The sequence below is a fragment of the Bos taurus genome, chromosome 19, assembly GCF_002263795.3.
Source record: "Bos taurus isolate L1 Dominette 01449 registration number 42190680 breed Hereford chromosome 19, ARS-UCD2.0, whole genome shotgun sequence".
In the NCBI taxonomy this organism is placed as follows: domain Eukaryota; kingdom Metazoa; phylum Chordata; class Mammalia; order Artiodactyla; family Bovidae; genus Bos; species Bos taurus.
In genome coordinates this window covers 9,426,439-9,444,526 of record NC_037346.1, presented here as the reverse complement: position 1 = coordinate 9,444,526, position 18,088 = coordinate 9,426,439, and the positions used below count along the sequence as shown (strand labels likewise).

Sequence of the window (18,088 nt, the reverse complement as noted above, 5' to 3'; positions counted from 1 at the left end):
GCGGAGGGGGGAGGGGGGAGATCGAGAACGGGGTGGGAGAGCCAGGCTCGGCGGGGCGAGGCCCAGGGCCCGGGCGGGGCGATGGAGGAGGCGCTGCTCTCCACCCCCATCAATCCCAACAACTTCCCCGCCAAGCTGTGGCGGCTGGTGAACAGTCCCCGGTACCGCTCGATCCGCTGGGACGGCCGTGGTGAGGGGCTGCTCATCGACCAGCCGCTCTTCGAGGCCGAGCTGCTCAGCCCGCCCGGGGCGGGGGCCGGGGGCGGCGGGGCCGGGGGCGCCGGCGGCGGGGGCGGCGTCGGGGGCGCCGGGGCCGAGCCCGAGCTCTTCAAAACCACCAACTTCACCAGCTTCATCCGCCAGCTCAACCTCTACGGCTTCCGCAAGGTGGTGCTGGGCGGGCCGGGCGCGGCGGGGCCCGGGCCGGGGCCTGGGGGCGGCGGGCCGGCGGGCGACGGGCCGCTCCACCACTTCCACAGCCCGCACTTCCGCCGCGACCAGCCGCAGCTGCTCGTGCACCTCAAGAGGCTCACCAGCGCCAACAAGGCCAAGCTGGCGGCCGGCCTGGAGGTGCCCTGCCGCCCGCCCAACCGCTTCCAGAGGCTCCTCATCACGTCGGCCTCGGCCTCTGCCTCCACCTCCCCGCTGCAGCACCAGGAGCCGCCGCTGCCGCCCTCGGGGCCCCGGCCGGAGCCACAGGGTGAGTCCCGTCCCTCCTGCTCTGTCCTCAGCCAGCGGCGGGGCGCTCGGCCGTGAGGGGGCAACTGCCACGCCCGCGGGCATTTCCTTGGTGGTGTCAGGGAAGCGCCCGGGAGCCGCTGTCAGCCGTGCTTACCGAGAAGTCGGCGCGGCACTGGCATCACCCCCCTTCCCGCCAGCACCTCTCCTGGACGGGGCCCATGGACGATGAGGCCCTTCTGTGTCCACTGGCGGTCACGGGGACCTCCGCGTTAGGCTGGCTTTCTTGAGTCTTCTCGGAACCCTCGTGGGCTCCAAACCTCTATCGCCAGGTATCTTCTCGAGACCCGGTCTTTTCACAGCGAACACCTAAAAATAAGTAGGCCTTTGTTGAAGCCCTGGGTCTGGAAGAAACAGAACTGGCTCCTGCGTTCTGATAGGAAGCAGAACAGAGTTCCTCTACAGGGTGAGGATATGGCAAAGGTCAAGGTGGGAAGGAACAGTCGCAGCCGAGAGAATGTAGAACAGTTATGCTAGCCCAGGGAAAGTGGTGATCAAGGTACCTTGAGTGAGTGTCTGTCCTTGATGAGCCATGCCGTCTTCCACCCATTGACACATCTAAGAAATCTTGGAAGAAGTGTTCTCACAGTGATCATATTTTAGGTTCCGGAGTAATGTGTAGAACCGTAGGCGTTGTTTATATAACTTGAAAGCAAAAATATAATAATATATTTTCCTGTTTTTACCAGGTATTGCTCATAGGTAGAATGAATTGGCTAAACAGTTCTTTCATAGTAGCTGATTAGACCCAATGCTTATTTAAGGTGTAATGGTTAGACACAGGTAAAACCAAATTTGTGTGTGTACAAATGTCCAGTTTTGGTTTAAAATGCTATTATAAAGCTCATGTTTACAACCTTGGAATTTTTCACTGTTGGCTTCAGTCTTTCAGTTTTGAAAGAAGTTTCTATGTGTAAGTCTGTATTTTGTTGCTGTTCAGTTGCTCAGTTGTGTCAGACTCTTTGTGACCCCATGGACTGCAGCCTGCCAGGCTTCTCTGTCCTTCACCATCTCCCAGAGCTTGCTCAAACTCATTGAGTCTGAGATGCCATCCAACCATCTTGTCCTCTGTCATCCTCTTCTCCTGCATTCAGTCTTTTCCAGCATCAGTCTTTTCTAATGAGTCAGCTCTTTGCATCAGGTGGGCCAAAGTATTGGAGCTTCAGCATCAGTCCTTCCCATGAATATTCAGGATTGATTTCCTTTAGGACTGACTGGTTCTTGCAGTCCAAAGGACTCTCAAGAGTCTTCTCCCACACCATAGTTCAAAAGCATCAATTCTTCGGTGCTCAGCCTTCTTCACAGTCCAACTCTCACATCCATACATAACAGCTGGAAAAACCATAGCATTGACTACACAGATCTTGGTTGGCAAAGTAATGTCTCTGCTTTTTAATATGCTGTCTAGGTTGGTCATAGCTTTTCTTCCAAGGAGCAAGCATCTTTTAATTTAATGGCTGCAGTCACCATCTGCAGTGATTTTGGAGCTCAAGAAAAATAAAGTCTGTCACTGTTTACATTGTTTCCTTCTCTATTTGCCAGGAAGTGATGGGACCAGATGCCATGATCTTAGTTTTCTGAATGTTGGGTTTTAAGCCAGCTTTTTCACTCTTTTCTTTCACCTTCATTAAGAGGCCCTTTAGTTCTTCTTCGCTTTCTGCCATGCTGCTAAGTCACTTCAGTTGTGTCCAACTCTGTGTGACCCCGTAGACGGCAGCCCACCAGGCTCCCCCATCCCTGGGATTCTCCAGGCAAGAACACTGGAGTGGGTTGCCATTTCCTTCTCCAATGCATGAAAGTGAACAGTGAAAGTGAAGTCGTTCAGTCATGTCTGACTCTTAGCAACCCCAAGGACTGCAGCCTACCAGGCTCCTCCATCCATGGGATTTTCCAGGCAAGAGTACCGGAGTGGGGTGCCATTGCATAAGTATGATGTAATCTGCATATCTGAAATTATTGATATCTCTCCCAGCAATCTTGATTCCAGCTTGTGCTTCATCCAGCCCAGCATTTCACATGATGTACTCTGCATATAAGTTAAATAAGCAGGGTGACAATATACAGCCTTGACGTACTCCTTTCCCAATTTGGAACCAGTCTCAATTTGTTCCGTGTCTGGTTCTAAACAGTTGCTTCTTGACCTGTATACAGGTTTCTCAGGAGGCAGGTCAGGTCGTCTGGTATTCCCATCTCTTGAAGAATTTCCCACAGTTTGTTGTGATTCACACAGTCAAAGGCTTTAGCATAATCAATGAAGCAGAAGTAGATGTTTTTCTGAAATTCTCTTTCTTTTTCTATGATCCAGTGATTGTTGGCAATTTGATCTCTGGTTCTTCTGCCTTTTCTAAATCCAGCTTGAACATCTAGAAGTTCTCGGTTCATGTATTGTGTTGAAGCCTAGCTTGGAGAATTTTGAGCATTACTTTGCTGGCATGTGAGATGAGTGCAATTGTGCGATAGTTTGTACATTCTCTGGCACTGCCTTTCTTTGGGATTGGAATGAAAACACCTTTTCTGGTCCTGTGGCCACTGCTGAGTTTTCCAAATTTGCTGGCATATTGAGTGCAGCACTTTCACAGCATCATCTTTTAGGATTTGAAATAGCTTAACTGGAATTTCATCACCTCCACTAGCTTTGTTTGTAGCGATGCTTCTTAAGGCTGACTTGACTTTGCACACCACGATGTTTGGCTCTAGGTGAGTGATCACACCATCGTGGTTATCTGTATCATTAAGATCTTTTTTGTATAGTTTTCTGTGTGTGCTTGTCACCTCTTCTTAATATCTTCTGCTCTGTTAGGTCCATACCATTTCTGTCCTTTATTATTGCCCATCTTTGCTTGCAAGTCTATGTTTACTCAAACTTAAAAAACTCTCTGTGATAGAAAAGTACTTTGACTTTTAAAACTATTTTCAACTGGATTTCTAATGCCCTCCCCCTTCTTCCAGGAAGGTGAGGGTGGCAATATTTCCTTTCCTTGTTTAAAGAGTGGGTGATGTGTAGCAGCATACCAAGAAAGCAACAGGATATGATTATGAGAATTCATTCTTTACCTTCAACCAGGAGAGTAATAGAGACGTTTTCATCGTGTTAACAAGAGATTTAACAGAAAAGTGTCTGGCTTACTTTTCACTTATGGGAAAATTTTAAATATACAAATAAAAGTAACACTGTGTTCAGTTTAATGTAAGCCCAGGGTTAGGAATGAGCAATCTTCATTTGGAATTTAGAAGATGGATTAGGTTGTGTATCTATGGAGTTTAGAAGATAAGGGATTAGGTTAGAGTTCTAGGAACTAGTTGGAAAAGTAGCAGTGGCATAGGAATGTTCTAAAGGAATTCTAAAGGAATATTAAGCCACTTACTTCCATGTGATGTCCATTGATTTTTGTGGGGAATCAAATGGAGAAAGGCAGTGGATACAATACCTTGTCATTCATTTAGATACTTGTTTTTTCAGATTGTGTATCTGGTGGGCATAAGGAGAAAAGACTGAAAATGTGTTCTTGGGAAAAACAGGATCACTACTTCAAAGAAAGAAACACACATGCATACATAGAGACCAATTCTTGCTCACTTTTTCCTCTTCTCCGATTTCTTTTTTCCCTGCCCTATCCTACACCTAGTTGTAAGTATAGAGTTCATTTCAGTTGAAGAAGCACAGGGGCTATGTAGAATCTGATTTTTCTCACTTATAATTCAGTTGGTCAGCATTTTAAAGATTACTTGTTGAAAAACATAAATGTAATTCATACTTTTTTGGTATAGCTAATACATAAGTTCATATTACCTCCATTATCATAGTTTTCATACATTTCATACATCCTGCCTGTTGGTATGTATAGAAAATATGTCAGGTGTGGATTGTCCACAACATAGACTTGGTTCATTAGGAAATTGTGTTACTGACTTGGGTGGAATGTAATTCTAAGTTTAAGAATACAGGTCCAACTTTGTTTTGCTTTATCTCCATGTTCTAAGTCCTTGGTTCTCTTTTGGCTCACTAATTTTTATTCTGCTTAATTCTTGATTATATGCCTGACTATACTGCTCCTTCTTCATTTCCTTTTTGTGTTCTGTGTCCTACTGCAGCTTCTGATTTAAATACTTCTCTTTTGCAGTAGAATCCTCTGTGTTAGGACCTGGTTCTTTTACCCAGGTCCATTGAGCCAGTTGTCCTGTTCACCTTCTGAGAATGTTGTTCAGTCGGTAAGGCGCGTCTGACTCTGAGACTCTGGACTGCAACATGCCAGACTTCCCTGTCCTTCACTGTCTCCCAGAGTTTGCTCAAACTCATGTCCATTGAGTCAGTGATGCCATCCAACCGTCTTATCCTCTGTCACCCCTCTGTTGCTGCTGCTGCTGCTAAGTCGCTTTAGTCGTGTCTGACTCTGTGTGACCCCATAGACGGCAGCCCACCAGGCTCCTCTGTCCCTGGGATTCTCCAGGCAAGAATACTGGAGTGGGTTGCCATTTCCTTTCCAATGCATAAAAGTGAAAGTGAAGTCGCTCAGTCGTGTCCGACTCTTAGCAACCCCATGGACTGCAGCCCACCAGGCTCCTCCGCCCATGGAATTTTCCAGGCAAGAGTACTGAAGTGGGGTGCCATCACCTTCTCCGTCACCCCTCTGTACTTGATAAGAAATGTGAGGGTCACATGTTTTTCCTGTTTTTGTTTGCCCGCTATTGTTATCTTGTTTTTATTGGCAGTTTATTTCATAATATTTGTTAAAGCTTTCTAAACTAACTCTCAAGAACCAAGTTTTGGGAAAGAGGCAAGTTCTCTCCTGGGGACTGACTAGCTCAGATTCACTTTTACAGATGGAATAGAAAGAACAACAGAAATTCAGCCTACCTTACATTTTTAGGATCCTGGATTTAAGCTTTGCCAAATATATGTCTTAGATGTCCTAAAGACATGTAGGTGATGTTCTATAAAGTTGGTAGACTAGAACCCTGCGAAGTAACCTCTAACAGAAGAATAAGAGCTGGACGTGTTTTAGTTCTTAATTAAAAATGAAAACAAATGTCCTTCTAATTTGTGTCCTGTGTCCTTACATTAGCAGTATCTAAAATATTTAAATATTTGGGCATCACTCAGAATTTATCATAGTAGAAGTAGAAATGTATTTTAATTCAGATCTAAATTTGAATTTGAGAAATCAGGGTAGAGTATTCTTTAATTATCTATTGTTATTGACAGTCTGAAAATTCATCAACAATTTAACCTTAAAGAGGGTAAAGAAGGGTTAGTGAGCTATTTGACACTCTAGCAATATAAAGTTTTATCATCCAAGAAAGAAAAAAAAAACAAACAAGTGATGGGCAGTTTGGGACCTCACAAACAAAAAATTTTTCTTTAAGTCTTAAAGCAAAGAACTGTCAGTGGTAGTTCAAAGTGTGTATACATGTGTTTGCTAGTCAGCATAAAAACTATTTTGTATTTTAAAAGTAGTTTTTAAAAGGTGTATCATTTAAATACATTTAATCTTCTGAAGGAGAAGTTTTTTTGTCCATTAGATTTTTTTCTCCATTAGCTCTTGATTTCCAGAATTGTTTTTTGTTTTCTTATTTTAACTTTTTACTTTATATTGGAGTATAGCCAATTACCAATGTTGTGACAGTTTCAGCAAATAGCAAAGAGACTCAGTCTACATGTATCCATTTGCCTCTAAACTCCCTTAGCATCCAGATTGCCACCTAACATTGAACAGAGTTCCCTGTGCTACAGAATAGGTCCTTATTGGTTATCCATTTTGTGTGTACACGTCTGCCCCAAACTCCTATATTTGTTTATTTTTGGCATTAATGCTTTATTCTTTTTAAATTTTAAGGGTTTATTTGAGCAAAATCAATTTGAATCAGGCAGCACCAAAACAGAAGTGATTATGAGCACTTCTTAATGCTTCATTCTTTAGAAGAAATCAAACATTATAGGAATACTAGAACAAAAGATGTATAACATTTAAATATTTGGAAAAGTAGGTGAGTGCCATCTTTAGCAGATGAGTAGCACGTAAATTAGACTTTCCCTCTGTTTTATAGATTATAGGTATAGTTTATATATATATTTTATTTATATAGATATAGTTTTATAGATATAGCTTAATACAACAAAAACAAATTGAAAAGCCTTTGTGAACCACAAAATTTAATAGGTAAAATCCTTCCTAGGAATAAATTAGACTAGCTTTATCTTCAAGAACCACAGTCTTTAAAATAAGTTCAGCTTGCAACTTTTATATTTTCCTTTTCTTCATTATGTAGTATTGCTCTTTCTCTCTCTTCCTCATCTCCACTGATTAATTCCTTTCAACCTTGCAAGATAAGAAAAAGCAAATATAGGAATCTCTTGTCTTGAGTGTGTGGATTTTTAACAGACTCTCTAGGTGATTCAAATGTAAATCAATGTTTGAGAGCCATTGATATCTAGGAAGGGACTAGAGATACTCTGAAGAAAAAGAGACCATGGAAAATTTTTGATTCAGGAATGACCAAGTCAGAGTTTCCAAGCTTGACTTTTCTGCAAAGATTGTTACTAAATTTTTTTTAAAAATTGAAAGGGAGCATGAAATTTCTTACATGAAATTTCTTTTTCTGGGATAATTTTTATTTTTTCCATACTTATATCTTTCATGAATATGGTTGAGTGCTTATTTTTGTACCTATTATTAAGATTCCTAAATGATTTAAAAGACCAAATGGAATTTCTAAAACTTCTAGGAAGTACTGATAGTTTATAGATTGGGAAAATCTGGGTCAGTCGGTTGAGGTGACAGGTAAGATGACATTTAACCTTTGATTTAATTTGATTTAATGTTAGAGTTTGGCCACTTTGTCTCTTATCACAATCATATTAACAACCAAACAAAATTTGTTTGATTATTTTTTCAGCATTGTATTTGTAATTTCATGTTGTGTATTCTGAACTTGTTTTTACCAATAAATTTCTGTTGTGTTGAGAATGGCTGGAAACTCAGCATATTCACAAGTGAAGAGTAGTGTATGTTTTGTGACTTTTGGTTTACTACATCTGGTGGTGTAATATAAAATTAGTAAATGTGCTCTTCCTCTTTTATGCAGGACCAGTGGCTGTAGGACAATTTCACCGGTCGTTCCGGCGAGATAGTTTGTCTCCTTACTCCTACGTATCGACTTCATCCCACAACCACAGTACTTTTCCTCTGAAAGGTTTAGATCGGACCCCGATCCCTCCTAGAACATGGCAGAACTCTCTTGGAATGCACCCAGGACAAGTGGAAACGTCTCCTACTTTTTCAGATAAAGGGGTTCCATTTCCTGTACTACAGAGGTTTCCAACTGAGGTTACGTATACCCTGCAGCCCAGTGCCACATCTGTACACGTTCAGCAAGGTCCTCAAACAATGGTCAGCTCCTCCCAAAAATATAGTAACTACACACCCTCAGCGCAGTACTCCCAAGCCTACTATCCAACAGGTATGAGAAATTCAAATTCAGTGGTTTCTTTTAAGGTACTTGATAATGAGAACTTATATTTTTTTAAATGCATTTTTGTATGCCTAAACAAAAATAGGAATGTACACCTAAGAAATGTCAAATATTTCTCATGAATACTCATTTTTTTAACAATATGTGAAATTTCATTATGTTCTTAAAGGCTGTGAAAATTGTTGGAGCATAGAAGTGTATATTTTAGTGAAACTTTGGTATCCTCAAAATATGTTCTGGTAAGACTTAGTACACCAGATCTTGGTATAACACTGTTCTTGGTGTAGTAGTTTTTTTGGGTTTTTTCCTTTTAGAAAAAAACTACTTATATTACATATTGTTTATTTTTTAGTTATGTAGCTGAGACTACCTCATAATGAAATAATCTTAGTATCTCAGTAATGAAGTTTAATATAAGAGCCTACTCACCATCTCTTAAGACTAAATTATATTCTTTTAATAAAAATGTAATGGTGTGGTTTGGCAGTGCAATCCCTGCAGGGTTAATCTCAGCCAGCGAACAGCTGGGAGTAGCTGAGAGAAGAGCCTGACAATGACAGCTGACCTAGAGCTCCGCCAAGGGCGTGGAAGACCTGCCAGTAGAGCTCAGGCCACTCATTGGGAATCCATGTGATAGTGACCATCCATTTAGCTTCTTGGGGCCAGGGGATGTTTTTGCGGGGATACATTTTTGCAGAATGATAATGTTACCATTTAATTAAAAACAATTTATTGTTTTGCAGAAGCACCATAGAGGTGATATGTGTTTTCATTATTGTTTACACAGAGTGATGAAATGGGGCAATAGAAAAAAGTCAAGGGTCAAGGCTTTCAGAAAAGACCAGGAAGAGAAAAAAGGGGGCAGTCCTTTGCCCTTTGAATTAAGAGTGTAGGCATATTAATTAAGTACAGCTGGAAGCAGTCTCCAGAGGTATTTTTGTTAGACCACTTTTCCCAGGCAGGCTGAAATCAAAAACTAAAATGAGTGGGAGGCATGTAAATTAGATAAGGGGGTTAAATGATTGGTTGTCTTTTAAAAGCTATAAATTTGAAAACTGTTCCGTTTATAATAATGCTGGTAATATGCAACCATTTTTATTTATTATTGGCTCATTGCATTCTACCTAAATACAGACAGTAAAAGGGATTGCTTTATTTTCTCAAAGCACTTAAGTTCAATAATATTAAAATAATAAAACCAGAGGTTAAATTAGATTGAATTCTATAGATTTTTGGAGCTGCTACTGTTTTGGTGGATGGAGAAGGATAAGGGGAAGAAATTATATGGAGTAAGATGATATAGCACTTTAATTGTTTGCCTACTAGAAATTTTAAAAATCTTTTTTTTAACCTTATATATAAAAAAAGTGGAGACCTAATTCTCTTTTTTTCAGACTTTCAGCTAATTCTTTGAAGAACAAAAATATCTGGGTGATCTTGAAAGCTAGAAGATGACATTTTATGTTATATATCTTATGTATAGCAACAAATAGTGTCAGATCTTTCCTGAGGGATTTTTAATCAATATTTTGATAAATTAGGCATTTCTATCTAAATTATAATTTGGCTGCATTCCATAAATGCATAGAGTATATATATATGAGAGAGACAGTCTATATTTTTCTTATACTTGCTTTACGTTCTATAGCCCATCAATTGGACAACACCCCCGTCTCTCTTCCTTTTAGCAATGAATGTTTCTCTTTCTTTTCCTAACCTCCCTTAAACGCCCCTCCTCTACACTTCTAAAGACTCAAAAACTGGGGAGTTGAAATTTAGGAGGACTACAAGAGAGAGAGAAATGTGCTTGGCCTTCTAACTTGGAATTTTGGAGAAATTTTCCTATGTACATATTAGATATGGTGCTTAGGTTCCATATTACGATTAGTGCTGCAGTTAAGGTACGGATGGTTATAGTCTGGCTTAGGAGCCAAACTAGCCTGTATGATGATGTTTCTACGGGAAAATGTATTCCAAGTTCCGAACAATCCTCTTAGAAACTCCTAGTTCTAAATTTTATGAGAACTAGTTGTATGATATTAGAAAATACTACAAATTTATTCATTTGTTATAGAAGTACTATTTGTTAAATTATTATAATTTAGGATCTGTGTCATTTCAAAAATATTTTGTGTTAGCTTGGATTTAAATTTATAAATAAACTTATTAATTTTATAATTACATTGAAAATTGTCTCCAGGAGTCCAAGATAAGGACTAGGAAAGAGACACATTAAAAGAAGAAGTGCTGCTGATGTTTTGATAGTATAGAGTGCATATGAAATAGAATCTTGTATTATCTGAATTTTTGTTTTGTCTTCTTTGATATGGATGATTGAAATTACTGTGAAGGTTCTGAGGTTATGAGAAAAAGAAAGAAATCTCATGATTTCATAATGAATTCTAATATATAGAGTAGTTCTATGATGTAATGTAGGAAAATTGCTTTGAACATTCTGAAGTACTATAGAAATAAAAAGTTGTATTGTTAAATATGAAAGACCTTCTATGGAAGGGAAAGAAAATGCCAAAGAAATAAGTGTACAAGTACTTAATTCCTCCAAATCTTAGGTGAAGGAGGCAAGACATAGTGAGCAGTTTAACCAATATTTAGTGAATACCTGTTTGTGAAGGGCTTTACAAATGACTTTACCAAAGTTAAGTAAAATACTACTCTCAGAGGCAGGATAATAATCACTCTCAATCCGGCTTTCCAAATCCTAATAAAGTAACTAATTTTGGAATAATGATCATACTTGAATCCTTTCAAAGTGAATTATATGACTTGAGATTTGGATCAAATTTTAGTAAAAAAACAATACTCAACTTCATTTAAAAATCAGTTATATTGAAAATAAACTTGGATCTGGTCTTCATGTGGTATAACCAGTAAAATTTGTGTTTTGTAATATTTCATAAATTATTTCTCTAGTAAAGCCAAACTTTGAGACTAAAAAACTGCTCTCAAGACTGACTCATAAATGGACTCACATGAGTTGTTTCTCACATTTGCCCTTCCTCTCTTGAGGCATCTGTTTTCTTTGCCCTGCTCGTTTACATTTTTTCCACTCTTAACCCCTTCTTCAAAGGCAAAATGTTATAGGTCCAGCATCAGTGGACTCTTTTTAGTCTTGCCCTATCTTGAATTCAGTTTTCTTCTCTAATGCTGTTTTCAGGGTGCTACTATAATTTAATTTCCCTTTTTTATAAAAAAAACTTTATTTTAGACCTTTTTGTTTTGCTCATTCTGTATGTATTTGAACATACAAAAGAATATTAGTATATTCATATTTATATATAGAATCCTGTATTGAGGAATTGTTTTCCTTTGACTCATGTTGTAATGCTGAACTGATTCAAAGTTAACTTTGACTTTTTGCCCAAGTTAAGTTTTAAGCTCAAAGCAGTGATTGGTGATTTGTAGCTGCCCTTTGTCTCGTATATTTGTGTAGCAGTCACTGTGACCAGGTACTATGCTGAGTGCTTTCCAAATATTAATTCATTTAATCCTCAAAACAACTTTATAAGATAGGGAATGTAGTTATCCTCATTTCATAGATTAGAAGCTGAAGCACAGCTCAGCACAGGCAGGGCTAGGAAACAAATCTAGGCAAATTCTCTCGAGTTCATTCCTTCGGCCATTGTGTTCTGCTTGTTGCTGCCGGCCTGCTTGTAATACAGAGAGGACGTTTTGTTTGTTTTGTTTTTCTTCTGAGAGACTTTTTCCTGGTATACCTCTTCCCCAGAGTTAGTTCCTTCTAGATAGGGTAGGTGACAGATACTGGTCAGGGGGACCTCGCCTTCTGTGCTACCGACGGCAGGGCACTGACCCTGGGCTGTTGACTCTGCTCCAGCAAAGAGACAGACTCCATCCAGCTGCTAGAGTGGGACATTCAGTCTGCAGCTGTGTCTAATTCATTTCTGTATCCCCCTGCACCTGGTGTAGTGCTTGGCCATAATGGGCTCTCAGTAAATATTTATTGAGTAAACGAAGTAATTTTAGCCTCAGCTCTGCAGTTAGTCATATGATGGACATTGTGACATTCTGTGGATTATTTCATGTCACTCGGTTTCAATTTCCCTTTCCAAAAAGTGGCAGTAATAATTTGGGTCTGGGATTAAATGAATTAATGTATAGAATTTGAATAGACTTCAAAATTTAAAACACTTAAAAACTTTATATTTACATATAAAGGATAACATATTTTAAAAGCTGTATTTCAGATGAGCCTAGCTACTAACACTTTAAAGGCTGACTGAAGTGATTTAAAAGAACATATCCTTCTCACGAAGGTGCATGTGTTTTATTATTTTCTGAACTGACTCTTGGGCAAAGAAGGTTGATGATTACTGTTTTGAAGTACATTAAATTTTAAACATTTGATCTTTAGGCTTTTCATTCTACATAATGTACATAAACAAGTATAGAATATGAAGTTATAAGAACTTTCTGATGCTCTGGGAGCCTGTATTGTCAGTTTCTCTGGAAAGGTCTGAGTTTGTTCTTATGGAGAGAGGGACTTGGCGTAGATACATTAGGAGGATTTTTAAGTAAAAGCACAATTATATTTTATTTTCATTGCAGTAAAATACATATAGGATTGACCATTTTAGCCATTTTTAAGTGTATAGCTCTGTGGCATTAAATACATTCACATTGTTGTACTAGCATCACCACCATCCTTTTCTAGAACTTTTTCGTCTTTCCCCAGCTGAAACTCTGTACCCAGTAAACACTAACTTCACATTGCCCTCTCGCCGTCTTGTGGCGACTGCCGTCCTGCTCTGTCTTGAAGAATCTGCTAACTCTAGGAACCTCATGTGAGGGCAGTTGCGTATTTGTCCTTTTGTGATTGGCATCTTTCACTTATTCCGAGTCATTGATATAGTGGGATGAGTCAAATCTCCTTCCGTTAAATGCTGAATGATTTTCTGAAACTTCATATGCATGGACCACATTTTGTCAGTTGGCCTGTTGATAGACGCTGGGTTGCTTCTACCTTTTGGCTATTGGTGCTCTGAACTTGGTTCTACAATAACATGTTCTGCTTTCACTTCTTTTGGTTATAGACTCGAATACCATTTCTTTACCTCACTGTAGATGAGATGTTGGGGTTCTGGTTGCTGTCGTAACTTACCTTGAAATTAACTTTACTATTAGGATATTTTTCCTTTTAAGTATTTCTTTGCTGTTGATACTGTACTATTCCAGAGTAGCTTCAAGTCCAAAACATTTTATTTTTATTTATTTTTAAAAACGTTTAAATTATAAATATGAATTACCTACATTGGATAAAGTATATGAACTTGTTTTCCTAACCTATAGTGGATGTGAAAATTTTTACCTTTAGATAAATTTTTAGTAATCTATTTTTTACCATAAAAGATGTCATCAACTCTTATATATGAAATAGAAATTGTTCACTATTTCCAGCTTTTTATTCATTCAGTGCCTTAAATGAACACTGCCTTCAGAAAGATACTGAAGGATCTTTATGGAGATGAATGTGTCTTCATAGTGATAAACTCAGTTTTAGAAGTGTTAGTACTTTCACAGTGCTTTCCTAATACACACTGGATTAATTTTTCATGTATGAAGCACACAGTTGTATTTTTATAACTAGATTTTCATATCCAGTGAACTTATTAATACTTTACTTTGTTGTGTTTTGTTGGCTGTATGAGGTGGGACTGCTCTGGTAAGGAACTAGCCATTGAGGGGTCTTTGGATTAGCTGTTCACCTCCCTGTCTTCATGCAGGCACCTTTCTACTTCCCATTTGTAACTGGACACTTTAAAGGACAGTCACTGCTTTGCTGTTTCCTTAGATACCAAGTCAGCTATCAACTATATATTAATATATTCTTGACTTGTATGTTATATTTTATTGCTGTATATTCTATGTTATTTTTTCAAGAAACTTATTTTAAGGTACACTTTAACAACTATTCAAAATATGTAAACTGTGGCATCAGATTGATTATAGCACTATCAGAAAAATAAAGCTAATACCTTTCATTGATTTATTTGTAACAAAACACTTTTATGGTGCCCTGATGGGTGAAAAGATCCCTTGGAGGAGGAAATGGCAACTCACTCCAGCATTCTTGCCTGGAAAATTCCATGGACAGAGGAGCCTGAGGAGCTGCTGTCTGTGGATTCACAAAGAGTCCAACATGACTGAGCACACACACACGCGATAGGGGGAAATCTTACTGAGTCCTTTCTGCCACTAGGGGGCTGTTTTTCTTAGCTGTTAAAACTGGAAAAAGATCCCAGTTTTTTTCAGTTTCAGCAATCCCTGCAGACCCCTCCTTAGCTTTTTGGATTTAACTTATTTCCCAGGGTATTTATGCTTTTAAATATTCTGGGAAACCAAATTCCAATCCAAAAATTTTTTATTGTGTATTTGAATAATCTCAAAGGATATGGGAAGTGACAGCTGCTTGAATTTTATATGGCCATCCTAGTAATATCTGGCTTTTTAAACCACTGGAATTGTTAAAATTATGTAATTCAGAAAACATCAACCCTTATGTTCTTACTTGAACTAGAATTCTATCCATTATTTTTTTATTTCCATGTGTAAAATTTAATGCCTTAAAATGCACATGTATAATAAAATATTTCTCTTATACCTTTATGAACTTCTGACATTTTAAAAATCCATAGTCAGTAATGGATAAAAGGGAAGCATTTTGATGAATTTTTGCAATTGTTAGACTAATTTATTTCAAAGATTATAGAATGAGATTATTTAGTAATTTTACTACCGTATTCAGAATATGAGAAATGTGGACCAAAAATGTTGCCACCTATAAATAAAGATACCTTAAAAATATTCCACAAGTGGAGTTCTAGTCAAATTAAAGTATTACATCTTAGGAAGAAAGATTAAGGAAATATCGTGATACATTAAAGAGCATGTACTTTGCAGTTTGATGATTGCCTCTGCCACTATGAGCTTTGTGAACCTTCAGCACATTTTTTAACATCCCTGAGCTTTAATTTCCTGATTTTTGTAATGTTAATATCTCATTCAGTTGTTTGGATTAAATGAGGCAATACATGTTAAAGGACCTTGGCCTGTGCCTGGAATATGTTAGGTGCTCAGTAAATCTCATACTCTCTTTAATCCAAAGGTGTGATGTTATAACTGATTCTCATTCGTTCTGGAGATTCTCTCTCTGGAAAAGAGGAGACTCAACCAATTATTAAGGCTGCATCTGTAAGTATGGGGACTTCCCTGGTAGCTCAGCTGGTAAAGAATTTGCCTGCAATGCAGGAGACCCCAGTTTGATTCCTGAGTTGGGAAGATCTGCTGGAGAAGGGATATGCTACCCACTCCAGTATTCTTGGGCTTCCCTGGTGGCTCAGCTGGTAAAGAATCCTCCTGGAGTGTGGGAGACTTGGGTTTGATCTGTGAGTTGGGAAGATCCCTGAAGATCTCCTGGAGAAGGGAATGGCTACCCACTCCAGTATTCTGGCCTGGAGAATTTTGTGGACTATTCCATGGGGTCACAAAGATTGGGACACGACTGAGCGACTTTTAACTTCACTGTAAGTATGACTATACCAGTACAAAGAATTCAATCTTTTCAAGGTATCCTAACTATAAAGAGGAAGTTTGGAAAATGTATTTCCTTAGCTAAAATCATTAGCTTTTTGTATACTGATTGCTTACTGTACGCCAGTGTTGTTTTTAGTAGGTACTGTTATTATTCCTATTCTATTAATAATAGGATACAGAAATGGAAGCCCAAAGGGATTAACCTTACTCCAGTTTATGTTCTTGTTGTTTAGTCACTGAGTTGTGTCTGACTCTTTTTCAACCCCATGGACTGTAGCCCGCCAGGCTCCGCTGTCCTTGGGATTTCCCAGGCAAGAATACTGGAGTGGGTTGCCGTTTTTTTCTCCAGGGTGTCTTCTTGACCCAGGGATTGAATCTGCATCTCCTGCGTTGGTAGGCAGGTTCTTTACCACTGAGTCACCAGGGAAGCCTCAGGTTTATGTAGCTAGGCTCCAAAGGCAGACAGTCTAGTTTTAGGTCTGAATTCCTAACCACTTGGCTAAATGAATAAAACACTTTTTTCCATAGATTTAACTGGATGCATTGTATATACAGTAGGAGTGTTTGGAGAGTTTTTATACTTATTTTATACTTAAAAGCACACCTTCCTCCAAATGTTTGTTGCTATTAAAATGATTGAAATAATTATTTTAGAATTTTGAATATGTTCTGATATTTTCAATAAAAGGAAATTACTACTTTCAGTAAGAATAGACTTTTGATTAGAAATGTAGCAAAATATTTAGGTGCTGAAGGATTCATTTATAAAAGTAGAAATGACCCTTTCAACTGACTTTTAGTATTGCTTTATTACTGTTTGTTTTCAACAAATAATGGCACCTCATTGGACTAAATATATTGCACCCACAAAGGGAAACTTTGGGAAGTTTTTGCTCCAGGTTGAAAGAGAGGTGCGCCTTGAAGGTCGTGGGGCCGCACGTGGGTTGATAGCTCTCTGTGTCTGTCTGTTGCAGCTGTGCTGCAGTGCTGCTCGCCTCCCACCCGCATGGACGCGCTCAGTAGCTGTGTCACGCCGCCTGCCGCCTCCTACGCACACTGCAGCTACTTTCAGGTAAGAGGCTGGGAGCCATGGACAGTCTCTGCATCAGGAACAGTACGGTTGACCAGTTGACCACGCAGAGTTTCAGCGTGTAGTTTTATCTTAATGAGTAGCCAGAGGTAAGCTGTGGATTATGGCCTCAGTTTTTCTCAATTCTTAAAAAAAAAAAAAAAGAGTTGATGTAACTGTTAGGCACACTAGCCACATGTAGGCTATTTAAATAGAAATTAATTAAAATTAAATAAAATTTAAAAATCGTTCCTCAAGTCACTAGCCACATTTCAGATGCTTAATAGTTTTGTATGGCTAGGGGCTACCGAATTTTATAGCGCACAGAACATTTTCATTATTGCTGACAGTTAGTTGAAACAGTGTTGTTCAACTAACTGTCAACAGTGGTAAAACTGACTACCGTGGTAAAATAATTCATTTTTCCAGGTAAGTGCTAAAAGTATATAAATCACCAAATGACAGATCCTTCCAAGATAGCACAGATAATTACTTTTTTTTTTTAAGGAGAAAGGGAAAATGATGTAAAAAATGAGAAACCCCTGTGTTGTAAACACCACACTTCAATCATTTTCTCATTATTTATTAGGAGCAATTTATTTGATTGAAATGTTGTAGACTACCAGTTTTAGGATAAAATTAAATCCTGTTTGTATTTTTATGTTGCAGTTGCTTAAAGATGGAATTGTTTTCCTTTGATACCATGTAATCATGATAGTTTCCATTCTTAAGAAAATAACTTAGTGGCATTCCAGTACTCAAAAGAACATTCCTTTTTTCCTTTTTTTAATTTAGAAAATATACATTGGAAGTCAAATTATAATCAGATTGTTGTTTGGAGAGCACAGAATCCAATGAAGGGGACTTAGACGGACATATTTAATGGCAGATATCATCAAGCATGTTAGTCTCGCTGTTTCATTTTCACTGGAAGGACATGTCTGTCTCACAAATTAGATGATCTTATCTGTAGATTCAGGGATTCTCTCCCCTGGGTCATACTAGAGATACTCTGTTGGTGTTTTTTGATTATATTTATGTTTTAAATTTGTTAAAAGATAAGAAAACCTTCTTCAGCGATCAATGCAAAGAAATAGAGGAAAACACAGAATGGGAAAGACTAGGGATCTCTTCAAGAAAATCAGAGATACCAAAGGAACATTTCATGCAAAGATGAGCTCGATAAAGGACAGAAATGTTATGGACCTAACAGAAGCAGAAGATATTAAGAAGAGATGGCAA

The 18,088-nt window shown here is 38.6% G+C and overlaps 1 protein-coding gene across 1 annotated transcript in view; it reads left to right on the top strand.

The window, feature by feature from the left end:
* The first annotated feature begins 10 nt into the window (after positions 1-10).
* HSF5 (heat shock transcription factor 5) overlaps positions 11-18,088 on the top strand; it is a 52,831-nt gene continuing 34,753 nt past the window's right edge. The window contains exons 1-3 of the mRNA XM_003587377.5: positions 11-700; positions 7,822-8,196; positions 16,752-16,849. Coding sequence (XP_003587425.1) covers positions 82-700; positions 7,822-8,196; positions 16,752-16,849 — 1,092 coding nt within the window. The 5' untranslated portion in view covers positions 11-81. The remainder of the gene's footprint in view (positions 701-7,821; positions 8,197-16,751; positions 16,850-18,088) is intronic.